A 27,021-nucleotide genomic window follows, 5' to 3' on the forward strand; every position below is an offset into this window, starting at 1 on the left:
TCTCATTTCAGTTTCACTTCAAAGCTCTGACAACATGTCCCTCTCTATGTTTGGAAGGCTCATTACTTTGGCTCAGAGGTCTCAAAACCCACTTTGTCTGAGTCTCAATTTCGAGTTTTCTCTCTGTTTTGTCTGTCTTCTGAGAGAAAGTCATTAGAGATTTGGTTCTGTATTTTGTTTTGACAGCCCTGTGTTTTCAAAGGGGTTGAGAGGGAGATGTTTCTATGCTAATCCTCTCGCTACGGGATTGAGTTGTTGTTCAAATATGGGGGGCTTAAAGTTGTCCTGTTTCACACATACATGTACAAGTGTGTGGTGTGAAATGCCATCGTTATACTTTAATTAATCTCTCTTGTGTGGCTTTACTCAGGTTTTTACGTCAGAGCAACTAAGACTTTGGAAATATCCAAATGTGAAACTAACCTTCACATAAATGTAGGCTTGTCTGAGACACAACATAGAGCTGTGAGCAAAATGGAAATAATTGACTCATTGCCAGTTCAGCTGCCTTGATGTCCAGGATCCTTAAACTGTGTCACCGTACTCGTCATGATGAGCTGTTTGATTCGAATGGGAACCACACAGAGCAGCACATTTTTTAAATGTATTTTTTTTTATATATTTTTTTTACTGTATGATAAATAATGAGGAAATCTAGTCTAAAACCATTATCTCAAACTATCGGCCACATTAATTAGAATCGTGACACTGGGAGAAACTAATGATACACTGTAAGAAAATGGGATTCAGTCCAGTGGAATATCTTTGATCTCTCTCTGTGTCTTTGTGTGTGTGTGTGTGTGTGTATACGAAGGAAGGAATGAGCCAGGCTCTGTACGTACGTACGTACGTACTGCGCAGTTCAACATGTGTATATGAGCAACGCTCCCCTCCTTAAATGCCTCGCTGATGAAAATCCCCATGATTATTTATAAATGAAGGAGCCAGGCTCTGCTCCCAGCTTTACTTGCCTCATTTCCGCAGGAACATATTTAGGTCTGATACTAGCAAGCTCTATTGACATGGGCATTGATCCAGTCAATGCATCCGTGATCCTTGTAGATTTCAGTCTAGTCTTGGCATTGGATCTGTAGATTTAGATGCATGCATGGTCTAAGTTTCAAATACGTTCATTTGTCCAAGTAGCATGTTCCTGTGCATATGTTCTTGGCTGTTCTGTATGCATGTTGACCCTCGGTCTGTTTTGGTTGGGTAGCAGCCTGTGCTGTTTGGGGTTGCAGCGGAGACACGTGGTCTTGACATGGCTACTGCCTGTGGAGGTTAGCAGGCATTGCTAGTAAGGAGAGGGATGAGAAGGGTAGCAAGCGTGTTGGTATTCCTAGATGTTGCATTTGGCCTGACACACTGACCAACAAGGCAGCTTAAAAATGGTCAAAACCATGTTGTTTTTCTTTACGTTTCAACATTCGTGCAGGGTTGGGAGGCAGACAGGAGCAAGGGTGTGAGTATGGCAGATGTGTGGGGGGGTACTGTAATTTTGGGGAGAAGATGGGAGAGATGTGCGCTCATTCACGCTCTGTCTGGATGCTTTTCTCCAGTTATTTTAGATTTTGTTTTTGCATCAACCTCGAGGGCTCATCTGTGCTTTTCTTTGTCTTGGATTTTGTCTCTGTTGTTGTTGTTGTTGTTGTTGCAATTCCTTCCTGGTACCTTGGGGAGAAGTGTAACTGCTATAATACTATCTGTTTTTAAAAAAAAGAGGTGAAACAAGTAGAACATACGTCCTGACATGACCTCTCCATTGGAACACATCTATGACTCCTGACATAAAAATGGCTTTATTGGACAGTTTGACAGTATAGACAGCCACAATAGGTAAACAATATGGGGTCTAATAGTCATCACTTGTTTGAGCCCATCCAAGTAATATTCTCATTGTTTTACCTACATTATGCTCAGGAGTAACAGTTTCTGGGCCCATATTTATAAAGCATCTCAGAGCAGAAGTGCTGATCTAGGATCAGCTTTGCCCTTTTAAAACAAAATGTATAAGATTACATGGACAAGGGGGTACTGATTCTACATCAGCACTAATGCTCTGAGACGCTTTATAAATATGGTCAATGAGCAGCTCATATCTGATCCAGGATCCTTTTCTATGGATATTTCTCAGGGTTGGAGAGGCAGACAGCGCAGCTCTTTTCCCTCTGTGCTGATCAACATGCCACACTGTGAATTCACCCTGCTTCTGTTTCATCTGTCGGTATCCAAACAGATTGTACGTTTCTGCTGTATGAACTAGTGTTTTCAGTGTCTGTCATGTGCTCTGAGGCTGATCCATTCTCTGTTTGGAATTAGTTGAAACTGGAGCAGCTGTTTAAGTGAGCAATTCCCGAGACAACAAAAGAACTCGCTCAGGACTAATGGAGAAGTTTTTTTTTCCGGCTGACTGAACATTTCATTTTCATTTTATTTACCACAACAAAGTTGACATCTCACTGTGTTTCCAAGGATCTAATTATTCAGCATGTGAAACCAAGGGGAACAGAGCAGAGAGAAAAAAGCACATGGGCTAGTTATGTGCTGAAAAGGTGAAACAAGGACACTTCCATTATATCAAAAGGTCAGTATAGAAGTGTGATGTTGGCCCTCTTCACCTGCAATGGGCGAGGGACGGACCAGCGATCGGGGGATGTCATGGCATTTGGTGGAGGATGAGAAGGATGGAGGTGGGTGTTGAATAGACCTAAAAGGTTAGTCTGCTCAAGTCAAGGGAAAAAAAAGATTTGGCCTTTTTGAAGTGAGAGCATGAGCAAACTTTCCCCCCTATCCCAGCTCTCCGCCCACACACTCCCCCCGATGCCTGGAGAGAGGGAAAGGGAGAAAGGGAAAAGGAGATGGTGTGGATCAAACACACCATCATGTATCATGTGAAAGCCAGGAGAGGGGGAGAAGGAGTAGGGGAGAGGTAGGGAGGAGAGTGAGAGAGAGCACTTTACTTGAACTCCTCTCTCTCTTAGTCACGCACTAGACTGGGGTCTTACCAACAGCACAGCGCATGTCTCATCTTCAGCAGGGCAACTCTGCCTCTGCACAACATTCTCTCAGCACAACAAGTCGTCAGGAAAGGAAGCTGAAGGAGCTTTAACTGAATATCCCTCCAAAGGTATAATTGTGGGGGTTTTTCTATTTGTAGTACTCTGCAACGGTGACGCGTTGGGTAGAAACTCTGCTTCAGGACTTTGTGGACACCTGGTGGGTTAGATCTGTGTGTCTCTAATCGGTGTCTCTTTCACACATACACAAAAGCCTACTGGAGATGAGCTCCAGCTGCACTGAGAGCAAGCCTGTATCTTCTCAACCATGCAACGTAAGTGAGGGTGTTTAAAGGTTGGTTGTGTGTGTGTGATATGCCTGAGAGTGTTAGGTCATGTGTGCATTTACCAAGTAATGGTTCATTCTGTTTGTATAAGGCATTGCAGGCTGTCATTTCCTGCTACTAACAACTGTATTCTGTTCTACATTCAGTGACATTTTTGGTGACATTAGGTGGCAGTCTGTCGTCACGTGTCAGATGCACACAGTACATGGTTAGAGAAAGAAATAAAAAGGGCGAGACTGAGGAGAAGAGTGTTTGTTGCCCACTGGAGCACTTTCCTGCATCATACAATGGGCTCTTTTTCCTTCCCTGAGTTACTGCAGGAGATCTTCTTTTTAACCTTTTTAACGGACGACACAACCCTTTCCACGTTCACTGCAACATCTCAACTATATCAAAGCCTTGTCAAGGCATTGTGAGTCCGGGCAGCGCTGTAGGCACCCCGCGTTTGGAAGGAATCAGGCAGTGCACTCTCCGAGGCATACCTCGACCCCCTGCGTGTCGCTGAACCATCATTACAAGGAAGGAAACGTAAACCGGTGCATGGAACAATGGGTTGGTTCAATGGTTGCGTTCCCACCTGGTATTTGCATATTCCTATTTAATGGGTCCTTCTGTCCTATGGCTCTGCTCTTATGGGTCCGTATCTACTTTCTGAATAATGAATGGGACTTTATGTAGTGCTTGGATTAGCAATGAAAATAAGACAATGCAAAAGCAGAAATGGTGTCCTCTTCTAATTGTGGATGTGTCCAATGTTGTCACAATGAGGGGATCGGTATGAGAAAATGGACACTGATTATCTTGGTTCTCCAGACAATGTCAGGCATAACACCCTTCAGTGATAGATGTTATGACATCCATGTATGTGTACAATCGTTTTTGAATATTTTGTTTATCCAGGAAGTCCCATTGAGGTCAAGAGTAGGACTGTTAGGGTGACTGTATTACCGCCACACCTGCGGTCACCAGTCATGAAGGCAGTCTGACTCCACGTGACCTTTAAGTCGCTGTAATTAGGCTTCTCCAAGCTCTGATGCTGCTGCTGGTCATATAGTAGCCTACCTAACTTGCTAACTGCCTGGTACTCAGCACTATATTGTCCCTCTAATCAGTCTGACATCGATGCAAAAGTATTTGAAGATCTAAACAAACACTTCATGAGAGCCCATGAGCTCATGTTGCGTAACATTTCTATAGGCTATGCAATTGCGTGAGAAAACAGAGTGATGGCCTCTACTAAAAAGAGGACTCCATGAGCTTTCTATAGGCTAGGCCTACTATATTTATTTATCAACCTTCCTAACAGTAAGCACATTGTTTATCTTTACAACAGGAGTATAGCCTACCTGGCTGGCATGAAAATGAGCCACGGGAAAAGCGTCCTCCATTCACTATTTAAGTGCATAGACGACATGTATTTTTTTCTTCCCATGACCCTGTTTCGAAACAGGTGCATGATAATGGTCCATTCTAAATCATAACTAATTTCATCCATATATTATATAGTATATGTTTTATTTATTTTCACCTTTATTTAACCAGATAGGCCAGTTGAGAACAAGTTCTCATTTACAACTGTGACCTGGCCTAGATAAAGCAAAGTGACAAAAACAACAACAGAGTTACACATGGAATAAACAAACATACAGTCAATAACAAAATAGAAAAGTCTATATACAGTGTGTGCAAATGAGGTAGGAAAAGTGAGGTAAGGCAATAAATAGGTCATGGTGGCGAAGTAATTACAATATAGCAATTAAACCCTGGAATGGTAGAATGTGCAGAAGATGAATGTGCAAGTAGAGATACTGGGGGTGCTAAGGAGCAAGATAAATACATAAATACAGTATGGGGATGAGGTAGCTTGGATGGGCAATTTACAGATGGGATATGTACAGGTGCAGTGATCTGTGAGCTGCTCTGACAGCTGTTGCTTAAAGCTAGTGAGGGAGATATTAGTCTCCAGCTTTAGGGATCCTTGCAGTTCGCTCTCGTCATTGGCAGTAGAGAACCGGAAGGAGAGGCGGCCGAAGGAAGAACTGGCCTTGGGGGTGACCAGTGAGATATACCTGCTGGAGCGTGTCGCCATGGTGACCAATGAGCTGAGACAAGGCGGGGCTCCACCCAGCAGAGACCCTTAGATGACCTGGAGCCAGTGGGCCTGGCGAATGTAAAGACACCACTAAATTAAGAATAGTCTGATGTGTGACAATATTAGTTTATCACTTGTGAATGATGCCCAGCTTATGCAGTAAGCAAAAAACAGCTTGCCCTTTTTTTGCGACATTTTCAAATCCTAGTCGCACACCTCTTGTAGCCTAGCCCATAGACCTACAGTTGATGTCGGAAGTTTACATACACCTTAGCCAAATGCGTTTAAACTCAGTTTTTCACAATTCCTGAAATTTAATCCTAGTACAAATTCCCTGTCTTAGGTCTGTTAGGATCACCACTTTTAAGAATGTGAAATGTCAGAATAATTGTAGAGAATGATTTATTTCAGTTTTTATTTCTTCCATCACATTCCCAGTGGGTCAGAAGTTTACATACTCAATTAGTATCTGGTAGAATTGCCTTTAAATTGTTTAACTTGAGTCAAATGTTTTGGGTAGCCTTCCACAAGCTTCCCACAATAAGTTGGGTGAATTTTGGCCCATTCCTCCTGACAGAGCTGGTGTAAACTGAGTCAGGTTTGTAGGCTACAACTTTGGAAGTATACTTGGTGTCATTGTCCATTTGGAAGACCCATTTGCGACCAAGCTTTAACTTCCTGACTGATGTCTTGAGATGTTGCTTCAATATACCCACATAATTTTCCACCCTCATGATGCCATCTATTTTGTGAAGTGCACCAGTCCCTCCTGCAGCAAACCACCCCCACAACATGATGCTGCCACCCCCGTGCTTCACGGTTGGGATGGTGTTCTTCGGCTTGCAAGCCTTCCCTTTTCTCCTCCAAACCTAACAATGGTCATTATAGCCAAACAGTTCTAATTTGTTTCATCAGACCAAGGATATTTCTCCAACATTACCATCTTTGTCCCCATGTGCAATTGCAAACCGTAGTCTGGCTTTTTTTTAGTGGTGGTTTTGGAGCAGTGGCTTCTTCCTGGCTGAGTTTCCTTTCAGGTTATGTCAATATAGAACTTGTTTTACTGTGGATTTAGATACTTTTGTACCTGATTCCTCCAGCATCTTCACAAGGTCCTTTGCTGCTGTTCTGGGATTGATTTACACTTTTCGCACCAAAGTACGTTCATCGATAGGAGACCGAATGCATCTCCTTCCTGAGCGGTGTGACGGCTGCGTGGTCCCCTGGTGCATATACACTGCTCAAGAAAATAAAGGGAACACTAAAATAACACATCCTAGATCTGAATGAATGAAATATTCTTATTAAATACTTTTTTCTTTACATAGTTGAATGTGTTGACAACAAAATCACACCAAAAATGATCAATTAGATTCAGGTCTGGGGAACGGGTGGGCCAGTCCATAGCATCAAATAAAATCAAATTTATTTATATAGCCCTTCGTACATCAGCTGATATCTCAAAGTGCTGTACAGAAACCCAGCCTAAAACCCCAAACAGCAAGCAATGCAGGTGTAGAAGCACGGTGGTTAGGAAAAACTCCCTAGAAAGGCCAAAACCAAGGAAGAAACCTAGAGAGGAACCAGGCTATGTGGGGTGGCCAGTCCTCTTCTGGCTGTGCCGGGTAGAGATTATAACAGAACATGGCCAAGATGTTCAAATGTTCATAAATGACCAGCATGGTCGAATAATAATAAGGTAGAACAGTTGAAACTGGAGCAGCAGCACGGCCAGGTGGACTGGGGACAGCAAGGAGTCATCATGTCAGGTAGTCCTGGGGCATGGTCCTAGGGCTCAGGTCCTCCGAGAGAGAAGGAGAGAATTAGAGAACGCACACTTAGATTCACACAGGACACCGAATTGGACAGGAGAAGTACTCCAGATATAACAAACTGACCCCAGCCCCCCGACACATAAACTACTGCAGCATAAATACTGGAGGCTGAGACAGGAGGGGTCAGGAGACACTGTGGCCCCATCCGAGGACATCCCCGGACAGGGCCAAACAGGAAGGATATAACCCAAACCCACTTTGCCAAAGCACAGCCCCCACACCACTAGAGGGATATCTTCAACCACCAACTTACCATCCTGAGACAAGGCTGAGTATAGCCCGCAAAGATCTCCGCCATGGCACAACCCAAGGGGGGGTGCCAACCCAGACAGGATGATCACATCAGTGAATCAACCCACTCAGGTGACGCACCCCTTCCAGGGACGGCATGAGAGAGCCCCAGTAAGCCAGTGACTCAGCCCCTGTAATAGAGTTAGAGGCAGAGAATCCCAGTGGAAAGAGGGGAACCGGCCAGGCAGAGACAGCAAGGGTGGTTCGTTGCTCCAGAGCCTTTCCGTTCACCTTCCCACTCCTGGGCCAGACTACACTGAATCATATGACCCACTGAAGAGATGAGTCTTCAGTAAAGACTTAAAGGTTGAGACCGAGTTTGCGTCTCTGACATGGGTAGGCAGACCGTTCCATAAAAATGGAGCTCTATAGGAGAAAGCCCTGCCTCCATATGTTTGCTTAGAAATTCTAGGGACAATTAGGAGGCCTGCGTCTTGTGACCGTAGCGTACGTGTAGGTATGTACGGCAGGACCAAATCAGAGAGATAGGTAGGAGCAAGCCATGTAATGCTTTGTAGGTTAGCAGTAAAACCTTGAAATCAGCCCTTGCTTTGACAGGAAGCCAGTGTAGGAAGGCTAGCACTGGAGTAATATGATCACATTTTTTGGTTCTAGTCAGGATTCTAGCAGCCGTATTTAGCACTAACTGAAGTTTATTTAGTGCTTTATCCGGGTAGCCGGAAAGTAGAGCATGCAGTAGTCTAACCTAGAAGTGACAAGCATGGATTAATTTTTCTGCATCATTTTTGGACAGAAAGTTTCTGATTTTTGCAATGTTACGTAGATGGAAAAAAGCTGTCCTTGAAATGGTCTTGATATGTTCTTCAAAAGAGAGATCAGGGTCCAGAGTAACGCCGAGGTCCTTCAGTTTTATTTGAGACGACTGTACAACCATTAAGATTAATTGTCAGATTCAACAGAAGATCTCTTTGTTTCTTGGGACCTAGAACAAGCATCTCTGTTTTGTCCGAGTTTAAAAGTAGAAAGTTTGCAGCCATCCACTTCCTTATGTCTGAAACACATGCTTCTAGCAAGGGCAATTTTGGGGCTTCACCATGTTTCATTGAAATGTATAGCTGTGTGTCATCCGCATAGCAGTGAAAGTTAACGTTGTTTTCGAATAACATCCCCAAGAGGTAAAATATATAGTGAAAACAATAGTGGTCCTAAAACGGAACCTTGAGGAACACCGAAATTTACAGTTGATTTGTCAGAGGACAAACCATTCACAGAGACAAACTGATATCTTTCCGACAGATAAGCTCTAAACCAGGCCAGAACTTGTCCGTGTAGACCAATTTGGGTTTCCAATCTCTCCAAAAGCATGTGGTGATCGATGGTATCAAAAGCAGCACTAAGGTCTAGGAGCACGAGGACAGATGCAGAGCCTCGGTCTGATGACATTAAAATGTCATTTACCACCTTCACAAGTGCTGTCTCAGTGCTATGATGGGGTCTAAAACCAGACTGAAGCATTTTGTATACATTGTTTGTCTTCAGGAAGGCAGTGAGTTGCTGCGCAACAGCCTTTTCTAAGATTTTTGAGAGGAATGGAAGATTCGATATAGGCCGATAGTTTTTTATATTTTCTGGGTCAAGGTTTGGCTTTTTCAAGAGAGGCTTTATTACTGCCACTTTTAGTGAGTTTGGTACACATCCGGTGGATAGAGAGCCATTTATTATGTTCAACATAGGAGGGCCAAGCACAGGAAGCAGCTCTTTCAGTAGTTTAGTTGGAATAGGGTCCAGTATGCAGCTTGAAGGTTTAGAGGCCATGATTATTTTCATCATTGTGTCAAGAGATATAGTACTAAAACACTTGAGCGTCTCTCTTGATCCTAGGTCCAGGCATAGTTGTGCAGACTCAGGACAACTGAGCCTTGAAGGAATACGCAGATTTAAAGAGGAGTCTGTAATTTGCTTTTAATAATCATAATTTTTTTCCTCAAATAAGTTCATAAATTGATCACTGCTGAAGTGAAAGTCATCCTCTCTTGGGGAATGCTGCTTTTTAGTTAGCTTTGCGACAGTATCAAAAAGGAATTTCGGATTGTTCATATTTTCCTCAATTAAGTTAGAAAAATAGGATGATCGAGCAGCAGTAAGGGCTCTTCGGTACTGCACAGTACTGTCTTTTCAAGCTAGACGGAAGACTTCCAGTTTGGTGTGGCGCCATTTCCGTTCCAATTTTCTGGAAGCTTGCTTCAGAGCTCGGGTATTTTCTGTGTACCAGGGAGCTAGTTTCTTATGAGAAATGTTTTTAGTTTTTAGGGCATCAATGCCTTCCTCTTGCAGGAACTGCTGACACACTCCAGCCACATGCGGTCTAGCATGGTCATGCATTAGGAGGAACCCAGGGCCAACTGCACTAGCATATGGTCTCACAAGGGGTCTGAGGATCTCATCTCGGTACCTAATGGCAGTCAGGCTACCTCTGGCGAGCACATGGAGGGCTGTGCGGCCCCCCCAAAGAAATGCCACCCCACACCATGACTGACCCACCGCCAAACCTGTCATGCTGGAGGATATTGCAGGTAGCAGAGCGTTCTCCACGGCATCTCCATACTCTGTCACGTCTGTCACATGTGCTCAGTGTGAACCTGCTTTCATCTGTGAAGAGCACAGGGCTTGGAATCTTGGTGTTCTCTGGCAAATGCCAAACATCCTGCACGTTGTTGGGCTGTAAGCACAACCCCCACCTGTGGACATCGGGCCCTCATACCCCCCTCATGGAGTCTGTTTCTGACCGTTTGAGCAGACACATGCACATTTGTGGCCTGCTGGAGGTCATTTTGCAGGGCTCTGGCAGTGCTCCTCCTTGCACAAAGGCGGAGGTAGCGGTCCTGCTGCTGGGTTGTTGCCCTCCTACGGCCTCCTCCACGTCTGCTGATCTACTGGCCTGTCTCCTGGTAGCGCCTCCATGCTCTGGACACTACGCTGACAGACACAGCAAACCTTCTTGCCACATCTCGCATTGATGTGCCATCCTGGATGAGCTGCACTACCTGAGCCACTTGTGTGGGTTGTAGACTCCGTCTCCTGCTACCACTAGAATGAAAGCACCGCCAGCATTCAAGTGACCAAAACATCAGCCAGGAAGCATAGGAAATGCGAAGTGGTCTGTGGTCCCCACCTGCAGAACCACTCCTTTATTGGGGGTGTCTTGCTAAAAGCCTATCATTTCCACCTGTTGTTTATTCCATTTGCACAACAGCATGTGAAATTTATTGTCAATCAGTGTTGCTTCCTAAGTGGACAGTTTGATTTCACAGAAGTGTGATTGACTTAGAGTTACATTGTGTTGTTTAAGTGTTCCCTTTTTGAGCTGTGTGTGTGTGTGTGTGTGTGGTGTGTGTGTGTGTGTGTGGTGTGTGTGTCTGTATATCCTTTATTCTTTTCTCGAGCGCACAGACGGGATGTCAACAGTTTAGTGAAATGTGTTTCATTGCGGAAACATGTTACTCTCGATGTTTCCCAAATAAAGCACTGGGTAGCGGAAGGAACAGGGTTGGAGAACCCATGGCATACAGAGTTTGGGTGGAATATCACCTGTTGGACAGCGAGAGCATACTCCTCAAACAGTAGTTGATGGTTGGAGTGGAATAAGTGTTCTTGCATTTATTTCTCAGCTGCTGGTATTAAACACTGCTCCGTTATAAGACCGAAGTAGCCTACAAAACCGACCAGCGGGAAAGCTCGCGCCCTCCATTCCCTATTCAAGTGCATACACATGACATTACTTTTCCCCCCTGAAACAAATTGTATATATTTAGTAAAGACAAGATTAAATTGAGAATAGTCTGATGGGTAAAAATCACTTGATGAGAGAACAACTGAGGCAAGGAAACGAGCCCAAGCTTTTATTTAGCTTCTTTATCAAATCATCACTAGCCTATTGTCGCACCATGCAGCCCATATCCGTTTTGATTTCTAAGACATTCTAAGGTTTGTATCATTCACAACTAAAGTTGCCAAATAACTCTACATATAGCATATATATGACCTGTTTCAAGCATGGGCGAAGCCAGATTTTTTGTTGTGGGGATAGGCCTAGAAAAATTTGGATAGGGATTTTTTTCTACTTGTTTCTTACATTTATTTTGCGATGTGCACCGTATATTATTTCGTAATACAATCGTTTTATACTAGTGCATAGTACTTGGCGCAACCTCGTTACATATACAAATAATTACCTATCCCAGCATATTAAAATAAGACCATAACGTTAGACCAGGCGCACTTTAATCTCGATGGGCAAACAAGCCTGTATTTGATGTTACCATTTAAACCACGGCGGGCAGAAGTACTATAAAAAGATACCTTACCTTGAGTAGACGTATCACAAGGCGCAGACGGCGAGGCTTTGAGTTGATTATGGTGATGATTTCATCGTAATCCAATGTATCTGTCAGTTGACGCTCAAAGACAGCAAACTGAAGTGGTTCAGCCGGGCGCTTGTCACTGATGTGCGAAGACGATGTTTCATCCTAGTTGTTGTTGAGAAAAGTCTCTCCACACTGCATGATGTCACTGGAAGTGTAACAATGATCCTGAACAGAGAGTTTATATTAGGGAACATATCATCAGGGCAGCTGTCCAGTACACTCATTATGGAGGAAAAGTCCAGCTTTCCCCATGTTCATTTCCCGACTCAACTGCTGAATAATAACAGTGAATTCAGCATCCTCAATTCATATTTTATTACTGTCTCAAAAAAAAGTACTGACGTGTCCCGACACTTTTGCCGCGGTGCACAGAACCAAATTCAAACGGTGGGAGTTGCAATGCACATATACCGCTTGCTTAAATAGGACATGTACCCTTCTGTTCCCTGACATGACTGAAGCTCGGAACGAAAAACCCACACGCAGAGTGGGATCCAACTCCAGGGGTTTGCAACACCAAGTCTTTCCTGAGAAATTCCTTGTGCAGACAAATCAGCGGTTTCCATGAACCCAACAGCCCTTTCATCATTCCAGCATGAATGTATCGGATGCACACAGCATTAAGTTCTCGTTTAGATTGGATCTTTATATTCATCTGCTAGTATGGCAAAATATGTGGAAGGCGCAGAATGAACTTCCATCTTTTATCCTGCACAGTAACAATGATGCTGCCTGCACACTCCAGCAACTTGTTCTGATTTTCAGGGCTCATAAGCTGGCATTGCGATGTCGTTCATTAAGCCTGTTTTGTATTTCTGAGTCATACTTTGAGATAAAATTGAAGATTTCTAATAAGTTACCTTTTTGTTGTTTGCCTCTTCGGGTTCTCTATGCCCTCTGATATGAATATCCTGCTTTGCACACATTAGAACAATATCTATGAACACTTTAACATGTGCACGGGTTCTTTCAATAAAATCCATGTTTGCATAACCATGTACTTGGTTCAACACAGTCCCACGACTTCTAGGCCCATGGGTCACGTTGTAGGATTCAAATTTTGCAAGGACAATAACTAGCATGTCATTGTTGCCAGGTGCACGGCGTTTCCTCTGACACATTGATGCGGCTGGCTTCCGGGTTGGATGCGCGCTGTGTTAAGAAGCATTGCGGCTTGGTTGGGTTGTGTATCGGAGGAAGCATGACTTTCAACCTTCGTCTCTCTCCCGAGCCCGTACGGGAGTTGTAGCGACGAGACAAGATAGTAGCTACTACAACAATTGGATACCATGAAATTGGGGAGAAAAAGGGATAAAAAAAAATAAAAAAAATCAACAACATAAAAAACAATGTAACCAATAGTCGGAAGTCAACTTGATTGTCACAAACTATTTCTTTGTTACATTATATAGAAATTAAATGTCACATGTATTTCTTTTGAAATTGTAATAAAATAAATACACAAAAAAATGGCCTGGGTGGGCCGTGGACTACGCCGCCGCCGCCGCGCACTGTAATGAGAAAAATCCTTTCCATTTTTGTGGAGGCCTGGAGATGCTAAAATTATTTGTTAATTAATGGTCAATTACTGTGAGACCTGGGAGTCTTTTGCATGACAATATCCTGCTGACAAAATTTCATGACCACAACAGCCCTACTCAGGAGACCTCATTTACCAGGGAGACGTTGTCACTGTTATGTCAGACCATGTTAACCTAAGTCTAACAGTTTCTCTGTTGTTCCTGCAGCACCCAGCAGGGTTGGAGGCCATCAGCCCCAGTGAGGAGGTGACTGACATGGAGGACAATGAGGAAGAGGACCTGGGAGTGCTGGATGACCAGCGGAGCATCATCCTGCACCTCCTCTCCCAGCTCAAACTGGGCATGGACCTCACCCGGGTAAGACGGCCAACGCTCTCTGCTCTCTCCATGTCTTTTCCTTGGAATGTTAGAGCTGGTATGGCCAACACAATGTTTACTGGTTCACTGACTGACAAGGAATGTCTTGATTCCTGTTTTAGGAAGTACAGATTACAGTTATGTACTGGTATGTCCATTGCACTAGCCTGCTCAGTTGAATATGATCATTAATGGCATCAAAACAGTCATGGAAGGACAATTAAAAAGCTTTTAGTTCAAATGATGACTAGTGCCGTTCCCTATCAGCACTAGTGAAGTGTCTCCCTCATGTAGTTTAACGGTCGCCTCCCGCCCTGTTTACCAGGTGGTGCTGCCCACGTTCATCCTGGAGAAGCGCTCCCTGCTGGAGATGTACGCTAACTTCATGGCCCACCCGGACATGTTCCTGTCCATCACGGCTGGAGCCACGGCGGAGGACCGCATCGTACGCTTCGTGGAGTACTATCTTACCGCCTTCCACGAGGGCCGCAAAGGAGCTGTGGCCAAGAAGCCCTACAACCCGGCACTAGGCGAAACCTTCCACTGTTCCTGGGAGGTGCCTCGGGACAGAGTGAGGCCCCTCAGGTCTCAGGGCCCCAGGGAACCAGCCTCCAGGGTCCCCAACAACACCCAACCGCAGGACGGTCCGTCGGGGAGCGAGTGTTACCGCGTTCGCTTCATGGCCGAGCAGGTGTCCCACCACCCGCCTGTCTCAGGGTTCTACTGCGAGTGCCCAGAGAGGAGGATGTGTGTCAATGCCCACGTGTGGACGAGGAGCAAGTTCATGGGCATGTCCATTGGTGTGTCCATGATAGGGGAAGGTGAGTGAAAATATGCGCTTCCGGGTTTGTTGAGGCTCAGCTAAAAGCTGACACCATAAGTACATGACTGAGTTCAAATCATACACTTTTCTTAAGCTTATGCTCATGTTTTGGAATATACAGTTGCTGGCAGTTTGAATGGCATTGGCAACGCGCATGTTCCTGCCACCTGAGGAGCTGTTTTTCAGCCATCTATTTCCTGTGTTTGAGGGGTGCAAAAGTCTTGTCACTTAAATGTCGCTGGTTTGATTGCTTTCACTTCACTTTCATACTCTTGCTTGTGCCTCTGTCCCCCATTTAACATTCTGACCACGGAAGTGTTTGTAATGAATGAAGAGAGACAACTTTATTTTGATGGAGGTCATTTTTTGGTGGAATTGAAAAAAGTAATTATTTTACAAATTAGATGCGCTGAAATCAAAAAAAACTTCTGAAAATGAAGACTCGGATTATAGTTATAATATTTCTCATTTCGCAAACAATGTAAATTATGTATGGAGAGGAGTAATCTAGAGCCAAGCGTGTTGATTTTCATTCCGAGGGTATCCTGCACTTGTTGAATTATGCAACAGAACGTGACTGTAATGAATGAGGCAGTCTAGACAGAGCAGGTGAGTGCAGGAAGGCCTAGACAGAGCAGGTTACAGGAAGGCCTAGACAGAGCAGGTGAGTGCAGGAAGGCCTAGACAGAGCAGGTACAGGAAGGCCTAGACAGAGCAGGTGAGTGCAGGAAGGCCTAGACAGAGCAGGTGAGTGCAGGAAGGCCTAGACAGAGCAAGTGAGTGCAGGAAGGCCTAGACAGAGCAGGTGAGTGCAGGAAGGCTGGTTGCAGGCCTGTTCCACTCCTTTATGTTAATATATGCAAAATCAATACCCCATGTATTTATGCAAATTAGAGTACTATTATTTACTCTACTATTATTATTTTTTTTAACTGTAATTCCTGAATTCCCACAAATCCTTGAGCTCCATAAATGGTTTGCCCCTGACAGGAAAATGTTTTATGTGCTTTTAATGCAGTCATTATCTTATGGATTCTTTTCATTGTAAACGTTTGGAGTATCTTCATCTATTGTCCAACTGTTGCATGAATTAGAATTGATTTTAAAACCTTTCAACAATTGTGATTACTGCAGCCAGTTTTTACTCTCGTACTGTACCTACCCATTGTGCATAGTCCTATGGAAGGGTATGCAAGTTCTCTGATAACAATCAATACCTGAGTCCTCTATCTGCCCTCTTGACGCCACAATGTAGGCCTTTCTGAACGATTCACAGAATACAGGAAGCCCTTGAACAGAATAGACTGAATCTGTATACATGTTATCCACTGGATGTCAGAAGGTGAATTCACCAATTTGTAAGTCGCTCTGGATAAGAGCGTCTGCTAAATGACTTAAATGTAATGTAAATGTAATACTGATTCACCACGGCCAGAAAATATTCTCAGGCGTACCTTTTTTTAATGCCTAGTCATACCACAGGGTTTGTGCATTCACTTTGGGGTTGCTTTTGAAGCACAATGGTGACCCTCTCACATTTAGAGGCCTGTGTGGTTTGGCATCTTTTGAGTATTGTGCCTCCAATGAAAATATAATACTTTTTTTTTAAGCGGACGATATTTTGTGCTGCATTGATTGGTGCTGATTTAAGATGATGTCTGATGGCGAGATAAGCATGTGTCAATCTGCTCCTGCTGTGATTTGCGGTGGCGGTGGGTTGTCATGGACAGCACAATGGGTTGTCATGGACAGCACGGTTGGTCAATGTGGGGGTTTAGCTTAAAAGAGGATCAATTGTGTCTGTACTGACGGTATTATAAATGCTAGATTGTTATGCCTTTATGCTCTCGACCAAAGATAGTATTCATTCAGTGACATTGGATATATAGTACAGCACTTTGCATACACAGTATGAAGAGGTGGACAAGGTAAGACCAAAGGGTCGAGGAGAGGGCTCGATTGTGAAGGAAATGTTTCCCACTTGAAATATAGCCAAACGAGTACATGCCAGCCCAGTCATGTGATGAACTTCCACATGATTTCTCTCCTGACTCAATTAGTGTTTTCACATACAGATCTCATTCCTCGTTAAAGTGAACTCTGGTGGTAAAATAAAGCAAAACAACTAAGTTGTCGTTGTGTTCACACTTCCCTTGCCTTTGAATGAGGACTCAACTCTTTTTGACAGTTGACTTCACCTATTTTGTGGTCCGAGTCCTCTTTGCATTTACATTGCTCTGTTTAGAAAGGAACCCAGATCTTTTTCCAACATTCACTCAATGCACTCTGGGTTTTTATAAAGTGCAGGACAAGCTATTCCACCAGAATGTGTTATCGAACAGCTAGATATACCATATACCTACTTACATTTTGGAAGTTAATAGATTGCATTTAGTTAATCAGAAGATACTATTAACATGTAAATATTGGAAACAGAATAAATAGCAGAAGAATAACTGCAGATTAAATAATGCTGTAATGGGAAATTGTACACTAGGCTACCGTAGGCTACCGTCCCCTTAAGAGCTGGAATGGATTTTGTACCCTATGTTGTGATTCTCACCAAATATGTTGTCGTCTTTTCACCCTTATTCAACCCCCACAATCGAATAAACTGCTTGTGAAGCTCTCTTGGAATTTGTGTCCATCCTTGACAGTGACTAATCAATAGACCTAACCAAAAACAGCACTTTTTTTTTTTGCAAACCTGCACAACTGTCATCTTCTCTCTACTTTGGCACTAATGTCAGAGGGTTTATTGCAGTAGGAAGGAATAATGACAAGCAAACCAGGGGAGCTTGACAAGCAAACCCGGAACGTGAAATTCAAGTGAACCGAACTCAGACCACCTCTTGAGATGGTCTCAGTTTGGTTCGCTTTGGGGTCTCTTTTTGAGGGGTCTGGTTTCCTTTGCAGTATTCAAAATTGGCTTAAAGGGACCAAGTGTGAACACCCTTATACTATTTAGCTATAATATGTATTTTATTGTATTTATTTTACCAGGTAAGTTGGCTGAGAACACACTGTCATTTACAGCAACGACCTGGGGAATAGTTACAGGGGAGAGGAGGGGGGATGAATGAGCCAATTGTAAGCTGGGGATGATTAGGTGACTGTGATGGTATGAGGGCCAGATTAAGAATGTAGTCAGGACACCGGGGTTAACACCCCTACTCTTATGATAAGTACCATGGGATCTTTTGTGACCACAGAGAGTCAGGACACCGGGGTTAACACCCCTACTCTTATGATAAGTACCATGGGATCTTTTGTGACCACAGAGAGTCAGGACACCGGGGTTAGCACCCCTACTCTTATGATAAGTACCATGGGATCTTTTGTGACCACAGAGAGTCAGGACACCGGGGTTAGCACCCCTACTCTTATGATAAGTACCATGGGATCTTTTGTGACCACAGAGAGTCAGGACACCGGGGTTAGCACCCCTACTCTTATGATAAGTACCATGGGATCTTTTGTGACCACAGAGAGTCAGGACACCGGGGTTAGCACCCCTACTCTTATGATAAGTACCATGGGATCTTTTGTGACCACAGAGAGTCAGGACACCGGGGTTAGCACCCCTACTCTTATGATAAGTACCATGGGATCTTTTGTGACCACAGAGAGTCAGGACACCGGGGTTAGCACACCTACTCTTATGATAAGTACCATGGGATCTTTTGTGACCACAGAGTCAGAGCACCCGTTTAACATCCCATCCGTCCCATTCGGGAGGAGTTAGACTGCTCATAAGATAGTTAACAGTAGAGGGCAATGGCATTGAATGGATGCTATTTCCATTCCTTTCACTATGCTTCCCTATGGTTCACTGTGTTTCCCTATGGTTCACTGTGCTTCCCTATGGTTCACTGTGCTTCCCTATGGTTCACTGTGCTTCCCTATGGTCCACTGTGCTTCCCTATGGTTCACTGTGCTTCCCTGTGGTTCACTGTGTTTCCCTGTGGTTCACTGTGTTTCCCTGTGGTTCACTGTGTTTCCCTATGGTTCACTTTGCTTCCCTATGGTTCACTGTGCTTCCCTGTGGTTCACTGTGTTTCCCTGTGGTTCACTGTGTTTCCCTATGGTTCACTGTGCTTCCCTATAGGGTTTTACGTGATAACCCCCATAGTTTTTTTTGTAGTGGAAGATGATTGGTTTCATGAGTAAGACATGAAAGCAATAGGTCAACCCACAGAGGAGCAGAAGCTGTTGGGATTATTCATTTGTCCTATATGACCAAACAGAATGTACGGTGATGTAGGTGAAGAGATGTTGTAGGTCAGAGTTCACTTTTAACATCCTCCCTTATGGGGAATCAAGTCCATGAACCCCAAGAGATGTGTCTGTGAACATCACAAAGGGAGAGAAATCAATGCATGGGGCGACGCGGGGTCGTGCACAGTGGGTGTCCACCGTTCTGCCGGAGTAACTGGGAAAACCTTGGTTGATGATCCCACCATTTAATGTTGTTAACGAGGCACTTTTTTTCTGTTCAACTAGAGGAGTATATTTATGGTCTGGAGATACTGTATCTTTCATCATAGAGGAGTATATTTATGGTCTGGAGATACTGTATCTTTCATCATAGAGGAGTATATTTATGGTCTGGAGATACTGTATCTTTCATCATAGAGGAGTATATTTATGGTCTGGAGATACTGTATCTTTCATCATAGAGGAGTATATTTATGGTCTGGAGATACTGTATTTTGCAAAGGATTTTTTCCCTTCTAGTCTCTGCAAAATCTTCTGCATTATTCTACAGAATGTACAGTTTTATTAGACATTGGTGTAAATTAGTGACTGGCGCTTGGCTACTTAGTATACACTAGTATAGCCAGGTCCCAGATCTGTTTGTGCTATCATGTCAACTCCCTGTCAGTTGTCACTCATTGTCTTAACCAAACATGAACAATGGTTGGAAGAGATGGCAACCGTAGAACCAGCCTGGAACCAGTGAGATGCTGACCTTTATCTGGTCTGACTCTGAGTCACATTACCTCGACTAACCTGTACCCCCGCAGTCTCGGCACCAGTACCCCCTGTATACAGCCTCCTTATTGTTATGTCATTTTATTGTGACTTTTTACTTCATTTTCTACTTTAGTTCACTTCGTAAATTATTTTTCTTAACTCTATTTCTTGAACTGCATTGTTGGTTATTAAGGGCTTGTAAGTAAGCATTTCACGGTAATCGTATTCGGCAGATTGTGACAAAAATTTGATTTGATATTTCCCCCTCTGCTCCCCAGGGACATTATGCCTCCTGGAGCATGACGAGGAGTATGTGTTCACTCTGCCCTGTGCCTACGCCCGCTCCATCCTCACCGTGCCATGGGTGGAGCTGGGTGGCAAAGTGACCATCAACTGTGCCAAGAGTGGATACTCTGCCACCGTCACATTCCACACCAAGCCGTTCTATGGAGGGAAGGTACACAGGTGGGTCTCTGTGTGTGTGTGTGTGAGAGTGAGAGATTGCTTTGGCAATGTAAACATACTGTATGTTTCCCATGCCAATAAAGACCATTGAATTGAGAGAGGATTTGAATGCTCTGTATTGAAATGATTTGAACGTCATAATTTCAAATGTTATTTGTGCCCAATATAACTAAATGGTAAATAAGTCATTTTGCTGTACTTTTATTGTAATTAAGAATAGAATATGTTTTTAAACACTTCTACTATATTAATGGGGTTACTACCGTGATTATGGAGAATAATGATGAGTGAGAAAGTTAGAGGCATAAATATCAAACATATTTTATTCTTATTTACACTAAGTGGCTCAAATGCACCATTCATTTATATTGGGCAAAAGGTAATCTGAAACACAACCAAAACAAATGCATCCAACAATTTTGTAGTGTCACAAGTTTGATGTAGTCATTGCGTGCTAGGAATATGGGACATATACTTGTATAAGTGAATTTTTTGGGGGGGAAATGGGGGGACTATGTACAAAAAGTGCTGTAATTTCTAAACGGTTCACCCAATTACGTATGAAAATACCCTCAAATTAAAGCTGACAGTCTGCACTTTAACCTCAGTCTCAATATTGCTAAGGCTGTACAATGTATCATAAGAGTAATGTTGAACAATGATGGGCGGCCACTAAGTACATCATCTGAACATGCCTGTTCCTCTCAGGGTGACCGCAGAGGTCAAACACAACCCGACCAATACCATTGTGTGCAAGGCCCAGGGGGAGTGGAACGGAACCCTGGAATTCACCTACAGCAGCGGGGAGACCAAAGTGATTGACACAGCCAAACTGCCAATCATCAAGAAGAAGCTCCGGCCTGTGGAGAAGCAGGGACGGAACGAGTCCAGGTAAGATGCTCCTAGGTCCAAGGTGCTGTACTTTTGGTCCCTTAATGGACCAGGGTGGTATTCATTACCAAACGGAAGTAAGCAGGACTGAAACGAGGAGGGACTCCCTGGACTTGGCGTATACAGAACAATAGCTATCTTGTCAGCTGCGTGGTGGGTTTGTGAAATACATTTTCTTTGTGTTTGTGTAGGCGGTTATGGCAGCATGTCACCAAGTCACTGAAGGAGGGGAACATTGACGAGGCCACGGAACAAAAGCGGCGTTTGGAGGAGCGCCAGAGAGGGGAGGAGAGGCAGAGAGCTGCAGTCAACTCGCCCTGGACACCCAAATATTTCAGTAAAAAGGTACGGCTACAGGAGGGAGTTGAACCAGGGTTCAATATAAAACCAGGGTTTGAGCTGGGGCTATTATGTTCAACGCTATCCCAAAACTTTCCTCGTTGAACCCATGAGGTGCTGGAGCTCGGCTCCACCTGGCTCTCCCTTTTAACATAGCTGGAGTTAAAGAGCGGTGTTTCCACACGGTTTTCAGAGGAAGCTAGGTTGAATTAGCTGTGTCCCTGAAAACTGGATACATCCGGTTGTTGGTACTAGAGGTCAACCGATTATGATTTTAACATCGATACCGATTATTGGAGGACCCCAAAAAAAGCCAATACCGATTAATCGGACAATTGTTTTATTTATTTGTAATAATGACAATTACAGCAATACTGAATGAACACTTATTTTAACGTAATATAATACATCGATAAAATCAATTTAGCCTCAAATAAATGAAACATGTTCAATTTGGTTTAAATAATGCAAAAACAGTGTTGGAGAAGTAAAAGTGCAATATGTGCCATGTAAGAAAGCTAACGTTTAAGTTCCTTGCTCAGAACATGAGAACATATGAAAGCTGGTGGTTCCTTTTAACATGAGTCTTCAATATTCCCAGGTAAGAAGTTTTAGGTTGTAGTTATTATAGGACTATTTCTCTCTATACTATTTCTCTCTCTACCATTTGTATTTCATATACCTTTGACTATTGGATGTTCTTGTAGGCACTTTAGTATTGCCAGTGTAACAGTATAGCTTCCGTCCCTCTCCTCGCCTCGAACCAGGAACACATCGACAACAGCCACCCCCGAAGCAGCGTTACCCACCGCTCCACAAAAGCCGCGGCCCTTGCTGAGCAAGGGGAATAACTACTCCAAATCTCAGAGCGAGTGACGTTTGGAACGCTATTAGCGCACACCGCTAACTAGCTAGCCATTTCACATCGGTTACATCAGCCTAATCTTGGGAGTTGATGGGCTTGAAGTCATAAACAGTGCAATGCTTGAAGCATTGCGAAGAGCTGCTGCCAAAAATGCACAAAAGTGCTGTTTGAATGAATGCTTATGAGCCTGCTGGTGCCTACCATCGCTCAGTCAGACTGCTCTATCAAATCATAGACTTAATTATAATATAATAACACGCAGAAATATGAGCCTTTGGTCATTAATATGGTCGAATCCGGAAACCATCAACTCGAAAACAAGACGTTTATTATTTCAGTGAAATACGGAACCATTACGTATTTTATCTAAACGGGTGGCATCCATCAGTCTAAATATTCCTGTTACATTGCACAACCTTCAATGTTATGTCTTCATTTCGTAAAATTCTGTCAAATTAGGCAGGCCAAACATTTGCATAATACACTGACTCTGCGTGCAATGAACGCAAGAGAAGTGACAATTTCACCTGGTTAATATTGCCTGCTAACCTGGATTTCTTTTAGGTAAATATGCAGGTTTAAAAATATATACTTCTGTGTATTGATGTTAAGAAAGGCATTGATGTTTATGGTTTATGGTTTATGTACACATTGGAGCAACGATACGCACTGCATAAATTATATGCAACGCAGGACACGCTAGATAAACTAGTAATATCATCAATCATGTATTTAACTATTATGATTGATTGATTTTTATAAGATAAGTTTAATGCTAGCTAGCAACTTACCTTGGCTTACTGCATTCGCGGAACAGGTAGTCTCCTCGGAGTGCAATGTAATCAGGTGGTAAGAGCGTTGGACTAGTTAACTAAGGTTGCAAGATTGAATCTCCTGAGCTGACAAGGTAAAAATCTGTCGTTCTACCGCTGAACGAGGCAGTCATTGAAAATAAGAATGTGTTCTTCACTGACTTGTCTCGTTAATTTAATCTTTATTTAAGGTGTAACATTTTGGGGGGGCCAAATCGGTGTCCAAAAATACAGATTTCCGATTGTTATGAACTTCAAATCGGCCCTAATTAAATCGGCCATTCCGATTAATTGGTCAACCTCTAGTTGGTACATCCACTAAGGGTGCTTTGTCCCAAGGTGCAGGAGACTGGCTCCAGGTGAATCCGGCTCAATTTAACCACCGATGCTCATCTGGTTTTGTGTCTTTGTTCTTGCCTTTAGGGAGAAGATTGGATCTACCACAATCCTCTGTGGAAATCTAACTGACACAAGAACCAGACTGCTCTAATGGACACTAAGAGAGCCTCTATGCCCCTAAACGAGGGGCCAGGCTAGGATAAGGAACTGCCACTCGCTCTCCATTGGGACCAGAGATACTGACTCTTAATGACATGGACAAAGATCCCACTCATGGGAATCAAGTGGTTTCCACTCAAACTACGAGGGTGGGAGAGACCGATGTAGCTTTTTATAGTATTCGAGGTAGAGAATTTCAATTTCTTACTTTGCCAGGGCCTTTTGCAAATGCACGGTATGACATGATTTGCCACTGATATTTCTTTCCAGTTGTGTTGACACACACATGATCCTTTTCGGTTCAAACTCCTTTATTTGTCACGCAGCATCAGAATGCAGTGGTAGGAGGAAGACGGCATACAAGTGTTGGTGGCAAATATGCTTGGAGGTATGTTTTTGTTACATTAGTTCCCAACAAATGCTGTTGACTAGGAGCAGTCTTATCACTTTCAGTTGCTATTCTATCCATCCAGACCTTTGACCATTCCTGAAATGACTGCCTCTGTTCTTCCATGCGCTACAGATTTCCCATCACACTTTTACTTTACACAGACAACACTCCATTGGATCCCATCTTCCCCAGAGGTGTTTCCTCCTTCCAGGACGTGTCCTTAGCATTGATATCACATAATTAAGCTGGATCTGTACCCAGCTCACGACTCATGCTAATATCTGTGTGAGAATGGGGTTGTGGCTCAGAGGGCCACCGTCTCTTCACATGTCAATCAGGATGAGGTACTGTGGTGGTGGTGGTAAAGGGGATGTTTTGGGTTATACAAAACGTAAATATATAATGGCTTTCCCAAATACTATATCGGATTGCCTTTATTTAGCCAAACATCTAATGGAAAATCATTTGCGCCACCTTTTTGTTCTTAGAAAAGTGATCAACGCTATATTGTCAACCATCCATGATTATAGACCGAGGGGCTTGCTGCGTTACATTGTAGTACCTATACTAATGGCAGGATCATCTTGCAGTGAAGAAAATTAGCTGTCCAGTTTCTTGTAGCACTCAAGTGTGTTCTTGAACCTTGACATCTGGCAATATGCAGATGCATGAATTTTATTACCGAGTCTCCAGCACTCAGTAATCAAGACAAGTGCAGATACACATTGTGGGTTATTTGGAAAGATTTGTCCACAAAGATGGCATTTTATTCACCATGTGTCAAACTGATATATTTGGGTTTTGTAGAGCACTGATGTATCCAAGAGCTTGAACCAAACTTCTCATTCACTCTGATTAAAAAAAACCTATGCAACACCCCATTTGTTATTTCATAGGTTGAAGGTACGGATGGGGGCATAATTGTTTTGTTCTAATAAATGTGCCCTGGCAATCACTGTGCCTGTGTTGTCGTTGTGGAAAATGTAGAACAGCTGGAATTAAGGCCAGTGCTGCCATCTTGTGGTACATTTTGTAATTCTCTGAAGCCTCAGTTTATATACCAAAGTCAAGCTTTTATAGGATAAAGATATTTCCACATAAGGTATCATGGAATCTTTTTTTTTTTTAGAATGTAATTCTATTGTTTTGCACCTAAAGCAGCCTTGTGTTCCTGGAATTGACTGAAGCAACTGCCTGCAAACCTAGAAGATATTCCAAAGACACTTCTTCAGGCAAACACCTTACACTGATAGTACACACATCACTTCTTACAAACTTGAACCTTTTATTTAGTCTACATTTAAACATGACTGAACAACAATGTAAAAAATCTAACTTGGAAGTTGAGGGGGACCAGGGGTCGTGAAATAAAATCAATGTAGTGGTGAGGAAGAGGCGCTGCACTGCTGAAAGTTGGAGAACCAAGAGGAGAAAGTCCATCCATCCAACAAACCTGTACACTTTCTATATCACATTAAGGCTTAGTCCCCAAAGATTGACAAAAAGAAACGAGTTCCTCAAGTGTGTGTTTGAGCAAGGTCGATATGGCATTTTGTGAAGGGACAGGAACAAAGCAATTTTATATAACTTGTGTGTAAAGGAAAAAGCAAGAAGTATCAAACAAACGATACAAAAAAAAAGTATTCCTATGATCTGTAGACCGCATGCACAACACAGATGTATAATTCACAACAGGCCCAGTACAATGCCAGGGGCTGCATCCCTCTGTCCACTCACTGGCAGCCATCTTGAGATTCAACACTTTAGTTTTCCTGCATTACCGTACTCTGCTCTTAACTACGCATCTACTCAGCAGCATTAACATGTGTCTGTGGACCGGCAAAAATGACTGAGTAGACAGAAGGACATGTGGTGATGAAGAGACCAGCAATGAGGCACTAGGCTCACAGACCAGACTAGAACGTGCCCCCTGCAGGTTAGAGGCCTAATTAATAATCACTACATTTCACATAGAATTGCTTCTTTTTTAAAACCTAGCAGCAGAATATACAATCTAAGCAATTTCAGGGGGGAAAGTTAAATTCACATTCTTTTCAAACAAAATCTCAAGTCCCTCCTAATGACAATTATTGCATTCACTGTTCCATCTGCTGCCATTAAAAACATCACGACAAAGTAAAGAGAAATCTGCGTATTTAAATCACCACAATAATCCAATATATTATAACCCTTTGACATTTTCTTTACATAATATATTTACATATTAGGCCTTTTATTTTCGAAAGAATTGTCTCAGTAACGACAAATTAGAGCCAAACAAAAAATGATTTAAAAAAAAAAGTTACAGATCAGCTGTGCCTAGACAATGGAAGGAATTGTTCCTTACCGCATACCATTCGTTGTCTGTGCAAGCGTCAGGAACATGTCCTCAATTCCAATGGTTCCTCACTCTCAACGGCAACACATTGACATGTGCCAAGGAGCAAGATCAAGGGCTCTTTGGTGCAATTGCTCCCAGCCTCAGTTTCCTTTCTCTTTATTTTGTCCCCCTCTAGAAATAAGTTTAATGTACCACGAAATTTACGCTCACCCCGGTTTCAGCAGCTCTGTGCCTTGCCACACATTCAAGTACAAAAAAGAAAGAACGAGCAAGACAAAAAGTCCTCTGGCTAAAACGGACAAAAGTTCTGGGGCTAGCCAGATATGACACTTCACCCTCCCCAACACACAGGATGCTGCGCTCAGAGGACTAGCCCTCGAGGCTAAGGGCTAACATTCCAGACAATGGCCGTTGTTCTTCTTCATTGGTAGAGTTCTTTGCTAGTTGCATTTTTTTGTATGTTTTTTATGTTGTCAGTCTTCATTATTTCTTGTTTAGTTTCTTGCCTTTCTTCAGGACCAGCTTATTCCTGATGTGTCCTCGCTTCCTCTTAGAAGTCTATAATGAAACAAACTTGGTTTACAAACCACTTTTCAATTGCCAATTTTTTCCTATACATCTACAAATCAGAATGTGAGCGCACACACATTAACTGTAGGAAACAAAAGTGAGTTGGCTCACATTTTATGAACATTTCCTTTTGGTGGCTAAAATTTGAGAAGAAATAATCATATGTAAACTCACTACACCAGTATCATATAATGTCTAACATTCA

The 27,021-nt window shown here is 43.1% G+C and overlaps 2 protein-coding genes across 2 annotated transcripts in view; one reads left to right on the forward strand and one right to left on the reverse strand.

Annotated features, from left to right (window-relative positions):
• LOC135552398 (oxysterol-binding protein-related protein 10-like) overlaps positions 1-24,781 on the forward strand; it is a 146,418-nt gene extending 121,637 nt beyond the window's left edge. Inside the window, exons 8-13 of the mRNA XM_064983982.1 lie at positions 13,695-13,844; positions 14,170-14,665; positions 19,923-20,109; positions 20,818-21,000; positions 21,192-21,345; positions 23,440-24,781. Coding sequence (XP_064840054.1) covers positions 13,695-13,844; positions 14,170-14,665; positions 19,923-20,109; positions 20,818-21,000; positions 21,192-21,345; positions 23,440-23,484 — 1,215 coding nt within the window. The 3' untranslated portion in view covers positions 23,485-24,781. The remainder of the gene's footprint in view (positions 1-13,694; positions 13,845-14,169; positions 14,666-19,922; positions 20,110-20,817; positions 21,001-21,191; positions 21,346-23,439) is intronic.
• Positions 24,782-25,170: 389 nt separating this feature from the next.
• The window catches only part of LOC135552397 (dolichyl-diphosphooligosaccharide--protein glycosyltransferase subunit STT3B), a 97,368-nt gene continuing 95,517 nt past the window's right edge, over positions 25,171-27,021 (reverse strand). The window contains exon 16 of the mRNA XM_064983980.1: positions 25,171-26,804. Within this exon, the coding sequence (XP_064840052.1) occupies positions 26,730-26,804 (75 nt within the window). The 3' untranslated portion in view covers positions 25,171-26,729. The remainder of the gene's footprint in view (positions 26,805-27,021) is intronic.

The sequence above is a fragment of the Oncorhynchus masou genome, chromosome 13 (genome assembly GCF_036934945.1).
Source record: "Oncorhynchus masou masou isolate Uvic2021 chromosome 13, UVic_Omas_1.1, whole genome shotgun sequence".
NCBI lineage: Eukaryota > Metazoa > Chordata > Actinopteri > Salmoniformes > Salmonidae > Oncorhynchus > Oncorhynchus masou.